The sequence below is a fragment of the Nesoenas mayeri genome (assembly GCF_963082525.1).
Source record: "Nesoenas mayeri genome assembly, chromosome: 4".
NCBI lineage: Eukaryota > Metazoa > Chordata > Aves > Columbiformes > Columbidae > Nesoenas > Nesoenas mayeri.
Window position 1 is genome coordinate 76,073,535 of NC_137540.1, and position 7,099 is coordinate 76,080,633.

The 7,099-nt window shown below is 57.5% G+C and overlaps 1 protein-coding gene across 1 annotated transcript; it reads left to right on the forward strand.

Moving 5' to 3' along the window:
• Positions 1 to 5,122: 5,122 nt before the first annotated feature.
• Positions 5,123 to 6,874, forward strand: EGR4 (early growth response 4; the record flags this gene model as incomplete). Its single annotated transcript, XM_080344266.1, has 2 exons — positions 5,123 to 5,261; positions 5,547 to 6,874. The coding sequence occupies 2 exons, from the start codon at positions 5,123 to 5,125 to the stop codon at positions 6,872 to 6,874; spliced, it is 1,467 nt and encodes a 488-aa protein (XP_080200392.1).
• Between the last annotated feature and the right edge of the window lie 225 nt (positions 6,875 to 7,099).

Here is a 7,099-nt window from a genome sequence, read left to right on the forward strand (position 1 = left end):
CATCTCTGCCAGTGGCTCTGGGGCTGCCTTGTGTAACCTCATCTGGGTGTTCCTGCTCCATGGGGGGATTGCACTGGATGAGCTTTCCAGGTCCCTTGCAACCCCCAACATTCTGGGATTCTGTGGGGGCAAAAGTGCTCCCTAAACCTCCCCCCAGCTCCTTGCTGATTTGTGGCAAGGCAAAGCAGCAGGAAAAGGATTATTTCCCTCCTTGGCCCTTCAATAGTGCTGGGAGACCCAGGAGCATGCAACCCTTTGCCAAAATCTCCCCAGACCATAGTGAAGACCACAGACCAAGCCCACAAAGGTGAAAGCCAGGGGAAAAACCACAGGACAAGAATGTAGGTTTGATTTCCATACTGGGAGCTCAGACTGGGAAACTGGAGGGAAAGCTGGTGAGTGACTGGAGCACAAGTGTGATGGAGCGGCTGAGGGACCTGGGCGGTTCAGCTGGAGAACAGGAGCTGAGGGGAGACCTTCTGATCTCTGAACTGCCTGAAAGGAGCTTGGAGCCAGGGGGGTCTGGCTCTGCTCCCCAGGAACAAGCGCCAGGAGCAGAGGAAACGGCCTCAAGTTGCGCCAGGGGAGGCTGAGGTTGGATGTGGGAACAATTTCTTCCCCAAAGGGCTGTGGGGCATTGGAACAGGCTGCCCAGGGCAGTGCTGGAGTCACCATCCCTGGAGGGCTGGACAGACGGACATGAGGTTCTCAGGACATGGGGCAGGGACAGGGGTGGGTTATGGTTGGACTTGATCTTGAAGGTCTCTTCCAAGCAAAATGATTCTATAACCCTCTGGTTCTGTGAAAGGAACGCTGCTGTGCCATTGCAATGGATCGCATGTGGCGTGGTGAGGTGGGCAGCAGAAATGTGACTCCTGGGACCAAGCTGTCCCTGGTTCTGCTGGAGGAACATCCGGGCAGATCAGCAGGAGCCAGCAAGGAGCTCGCCAGGCAAGCGCTAGCCCTGGAGGTGAGCGGACACCTGGGGACGGTGGCTTGTGCCAGGCAGTTCCAGATGGCCAGTGACTGGGGGAGCCCAGGGCTGGCAGCCTGTGACATGCTCGGAGGGCTGCGATCCTGGGCGAGCTTGGGGGTGAGTGTGGGGTTGAGCAACCTGTGCCTTGCCAGAAGTGCCAGAGATGCATTTCAGGCTCCTGGCATCACCAGGAGCAAAACCGCTTCTTCCTTTGGGGCCCTTGTTTGCTGCCCGAAGGATGCTCCCACCATGCAGAGGATGCAGAAGCCCGAATACCTTCTGCTTGGGTGAAATTGCTGCGGGACACCCCGCAGACACGCTCAGAGCTGCTGCGGCCGCTTTCCAAGCTGCTTCAGCTCTTAAAACCCATAAGCAAGCCTCCTGCAGCATCTTGGGGACCTGAAAAAGAGAGAGGACCCAAAAATTGGGGCAGAGCCTGGTACCTCCCTGGGGTGTCCGTGTGCAGCGGGGGGGACTTGGCCACTGCACGGATTTCCTCCATGTCTTTTCATGACGACACGTTTCACCCCGGGAAGGTTATCCTGCCTCCTCGCCAGCCAAGTGCCCCTTCTGGGAAGGGAAACGCGGTGCCAGGACCCGGTCCTGGCGCTTGGCTTTGGTCGCGGTCACGTTTTGCCATTACCTCATGCGTGGTGTCACCGCCGCGGTGGGAGCTAACGCGGCCACGCTCCTCCCATGGAAACTGCCATCCAAGAGGGTCACTTCAGAATGTTTTTTTAATATAAGTGGGTGTCTATTTATTTAAAAGACAAAAGCATTCATCCAGAGAGACAGATGCAGCAGGCAGTACCTCTGCAGCCACCCCTGTGCGGTCGGCAGCTCTCTCTGCCAGGCAGACAATGCGAATATAAACCACACAATGTTGTTTGTTTTCTTGGCTGGGGAACTGAAATGTCACTACTATTTTAGGATCATCTCTGAGGATGGAGAGAGGTTTCTCAGCTGCATCTGCCCTGTTGGGCCAGGAGACCTTCCCATGGCACGTTAGGCTGGTGTCATAGGAAAGGTGGGACGGTTTTTTCCATCTCCAGGAGAAAAGGAGAGGTGCTGGTCCTGGCAGCGGTTGTCTGATGTCGCGGTTAAAATGCAGTGCAGCCCAATAAAATAAGAGCGACCAAGGTCTGATGGGTCCATCTAACACAGCCAAGGAGAGGCGAAGAAGAGATCAAGGATGCCGAGGTCCATCATCAACTCACAGAATCATTTTGGTTGGAAAAGCCCCTCAAAATCATTGAATCCAACCATAACCCACCCCTGGCACTGCCCCATGTCCTGAGAACCTCATGTCCGTCTGTCCAGCCCTCCAGGGATGGTGACTCCAGCACTGCCCTGGGCAGCCTGTTCCAATGCCCCACAGCCCTTTGGGGAAGAAATTGTTCCCACATCCAACCTCAACCTCCCCTGGCGCAACTTGAGGCCGTTTCCTCTGGTCCTGTCCAACTACTTTGCTCATATCCCACCAGCATCCAGCAGATCCCACAAGCACCAGGTTGGGGTTGTGTTTAGTAGCCACAAATGGACTATTTTTGAACCTGTTTTATTATCTTGGTGCCCGCAACAGCCTGAAGCACCGAGTTCCAGTTTCATAGAGCACTGCAGGGCTAAATATTGCCTTTGGTTTTCTTGAAACCCACTTTCTGGCCATTGCACTGGGCTCCCCCCAGCTCCTACAAGATGAGAAATGGTGAATAATTGAATCCCACTCACCATTTCCACACTGATAATTTTCTGGATCTCTCTCCATCCCCTTTTTTTACTTCCAACCTGAACTTTACAGCTCATTCCCTGACACTCCCTGAATCACCCGACGGGTTTAACGCTTCTTTGCACCTTTTTGCCGGCGCATTTTGCAGAGGCAATGATGAGCAGCCTGCCCCCAACGTGGGGAATCATAGAATACCAGGTTGGAAGACACATTTCAGAGTGATTTGCCCAAGGTAATGCAGTGAGTCATTGCCGGAGCCAGGAATAGCACCGGAGCAGGGCCCCTCTTCAGCATCCCAGCTCGAGCATCCTTTGGCCCCACAGATGTGGATGCTGATGCTGCTGCACATCCCCAATGATTCTGGCCTTCCAGCAAGGGCTATAATTACATGGAGGCAGGAAAAAGCACAAGGGGGCTGGGGAGAGGCCTTTTCCTCCTTATCTAAAATAGAATTACTGTACAGGTGGAGAAACCAGCGTTGAAATCTCCTTTCCACCCTGCAGCTTTTCCCTGTTGCAGAGGGAACCTTCTCCTCGGCTGCCTTGCATTTAGAAACAGTGGGTGTGCACCTGTAAATAGTTGTATATTTGTGGTTTATAGTGGGCTCTGAACCCAACACACAGATTGCCCAGAGAAAACCTTCCCCTCCCCATCCAAACTGCCTGTGCTGGATGCTGGTGGCGATCTGCTCCCCAAAGGATCGCTGCTAACCCACAATCGGCTCCGAATCGATGCTGGAAATTTGGAAACCTCCAAACAACTAAGCAGGGAAAGCAACAACCTCCAGACTTGCTTCACCAGAGGCTTCGCCCCAGCGCAGCGGGAAGGATGCTCAGGTGGAAGCACTGCCAGGATCCCCCCAAATCACTATTTGTGTCGGGTTTCCTCTTAAAACATCCCCCTTTGAGCAGCCGGTGGGATTTGCAGTGTGGATTTGCCCTTTCCCAGCCCAAATCCGTGCCTATGGCGCGGCGGCCTGGGTGGGAGCCATGAACTCGGATGACTGAAACGTGGGGAGGGAGCTTGGCTGCGGCGTTCGCCTTCTCTTTTTTGGCTGCTCGCTCGAACGCAGGAGGAGCCGGCATCCACTTCATGGCTCTAAATCAAAAGCAAATACGAAATGCCAGCAGAAATTATTGCAAAATCAGGCACAGAAAGGAAGGGCGAGGGGGGGGAATAGCAAACCCGGCACCTTTCACGCTTCTAGAAGGAACAAGAGCAACAAAAGGCATTCACAGGGGGAAAAAAAATAGCATAAGGCGAATAAGAGCCTGGGGAGATGTAAATCTGGAAGAACTGCAGCCCACGTTGGGAGGGGAGCCAAAGCCCCGGTGCTTTGCTGCGGTGCAAGGGCAGGATTTGGGGGGGTGCACAGCATCCCCTCCCCAAAAACAAAGGAGCTGAAGGGGTAGAAGTGATCCCGGAGGAAAGCAAAGGCGTCATGCACATGTTTGTGCTTGCACACGTGTGTGTGTGTGTGTGCACATGTGTGTGTGGGGATGCGGATGAGGGGATGGAGGGATGCGGGAGATTTAAAGGGGGGATCAGGGGGGGATGCTGTGCACACACATACAGAGCGGCAGCCGCCGCGGGCCCTGCGGCGCTTTGTTAAAAATATCGCGATTATTAGTTAAAAAAGAGAGGGATGGAAGGGGGGGAAAAAAATGAAAAAATGTAAAAAAAAGAGAGCGGGAGAGAAAAGGGGGAGGGGAAGGGAGGGGGAGGGGGAGGGAGGGGGCAGCACGTCACGGGAGAGATTTCCTTATTGGGACTCCCTTCCCTACATCCTGTGTCCATATATGGGCATTTACGTCACGGCAGCCTCACTGGGGACTCCAGAAATGGCTGCGGCGGAAGGTCGGAGCAGCCCCGCTCCGGCTATAAAGGGGGCGGCGGGGAGGGAGAACCGGGTGTTGTGTACGGGGCTGCTGCCGCTGCCTGCCCCTGCCTGCACCCCGATCCCCCCACCCCGGGGCACAGCACCCCCCGCATCGCTGCCGGCACCCAGCCTCAGCACCCCCCGCATTGCCCCAAGCACCCCCGAGCACCCCCCAAACGGGCCCTGGCACCTACCCCGAGCATCCTCCGAATCAGTCCCCACACCCCGGAGCATCCTCTGGATCACTCCAAGCACCCCGGAGCATCCCCGGTTCTACCCGGAGCATCCCCGGGCTCTATCTGGAGCATCCCCGGTTCTACCCGGAGCATCCCCGGGCTCTATCTGGAGCATCCTCGGTTCTCCCGGAGCATCCCCGGTTTTACCCGGAACATCTCCGGGCTCTACCTGGAGCATCCCCGGCTCTACCTGGAGCATCCTCGGTTCTACCCGGAGCATTCCCCGTTCGCCCTGAGCGTTCCCCAGCTCTCCTCGGAGCACCCCCCGGCTCACCTCAGCCCAACCTCCCCCAGCTCCAGGGAAGATGCTCAACGTTCTGGATTTCTCCTGCGCGGACCCGTTTTACTCCAAGTACGAAGAGATCTGCGAGATGAAAACCGGAGACCTGCAGGGTTTGGAGCAACCTGAGCAGCAACTTTTGGCAGAGGCTGATTTTCTCGGAGGTAAGGGCAGGGGGGGAGCTGAGTGGGGATGAGGGACCCCCCTGCAGCCGGCAATCGGGCATCTCCCCCTTCTCTCCCCCCAGCCCCTAGCGGTGGGTTCAAGGTGGATTCAGGTCCTGGGGGTCCCGGTGGGGATGGGGGGTGAAGCCCAAGGCTCCCTGTTTGGACCCGGACACGGGGACCTCGCAGTGACGCAACATCAGCCTCCCGCTGTTCCTCCATCTCCCGCCCCCCCATCCCCGCATCCCTCCATCCCTCTAACCGCCGTCCCCTCTGCGTCCCCAGGTGAGCTGCTGGGCACCCCAATAAACGGCGGGGTGGTGGATTACCCCCTCCTGGGCAGCCAGCCCTCCCCTTCGCTCAGCTACACCGGCAGCTTCTTCATCAAGGCAGTACCGGAGCATCCCCAGGACCAGGAATCCCTCTTCAACCTGATGTCTGGAATCCTAGGCATCTCCCCCTTCTCCTCCTCCGAAGGCCACCAAAGGCACCTGGATGCTCTTTACCCCTGTCCCGAGGTGGCTCAGAGCCAGCTGGACCTTTACACCACCTGCCAACCCGAAATGAACGGATCCACCCAAAATCCCTTCCCGGAGCAGGGCTACGGCAGCTTCCCCACGCCCGAGGATGCTCAACCCCTCCAGGCACAACCCGCCTTAGGCAACACCTCGCAGTGCTTCTTCCAACCCAAGCTCCTGGACACCAAGCAGGACATCAAGCTGTCCTCCGATTCCCCACCTCTGGACAAATTTAAAGCCTCCTGCGCCCAGTGGGAGCCAGTCACCCAGCATCAGGCCTACTTGCCCACGGGCTACCATTCCCCTGAAGCTTTCCCAGCTGAGGAAAGCAGCCAGGGGTTGTTCCACCCGCTGGGTTCCAAGATGGAGAATGTCTTGTCCATCAGCTGCCAGTCGGAGCTCGGCAGTCTGGCAGAAGATGCCGCCTGCTTCGGCACCCATCTGGGCTTCGGCTGCGAGCCAGAAAACTTCCCGGCCCGCGGGGACTTCGCCGACGCCAAGATCCACAACCTCCCTCCGCCGCTAATGCCGGAGTTTGACACCTCCTTGGCCCAGCCCGAAGTCCTGCCGGGCCTGATGAGCTCTGCCGAGCTCCTCCATCCTCACCTGTCACCTTCTGTCCCCGCCACGGACTTTTTGGGCCACTCCACGTCTTCTTCCATCCCTTCCCTGCTGCCCACCAACCCTCCAGCTTTGGCCGAGCCCAAGAAGAAGACTCGCCGCACCAAGTGCTCTTCCAAATGCTTCTGCCCAAAACCCCACGAGAAAGCTTTCGCCTGCCCGGTGGAAAACTGCATCCGGAGCTTCGCTCGCTCGGATGAGCTCAACCGGCACCTCCGCATCCACACGGGACACAAACCCTTCCAGTGCCGCATCTGCCTGAGGAACTTCAGCCGCAGCGACCACCTCACCACCCACATCCGCACCCACACGGGCGAGAAGCCCTTCTCCTGCGACACCTGCGGCCGCCGCTTCGCCAGGAGCGACGAGAAGAAGCGACACAGCAAAGTCCACCTGAAGCAAAAAGCCCGGACGGAGGAGAAACTCAAAGGTTTGGGTTTCTTCTCGGTGGGTCTCTCCTTCGGGACACTATGAAAGCCCAAGCTGAGTGCTGGGAGATGGTATTTCCCGAGGTTGCCCCCGAGCATCTCACGGGAGAGCCGGGGTGGGAATGTCCTCCTGGGGTGGCCCTGGAGAAGACAACGGCAGATCGGGCTGTGCCGGGGAGGAGAAGAGCACGTGGGGAGGCAGAGACGATGCGCTGGACCGCTGGTTGCGGAGGTGGGATGTGGCAGCTCCGGCCACCTCCAAACCGCAGGG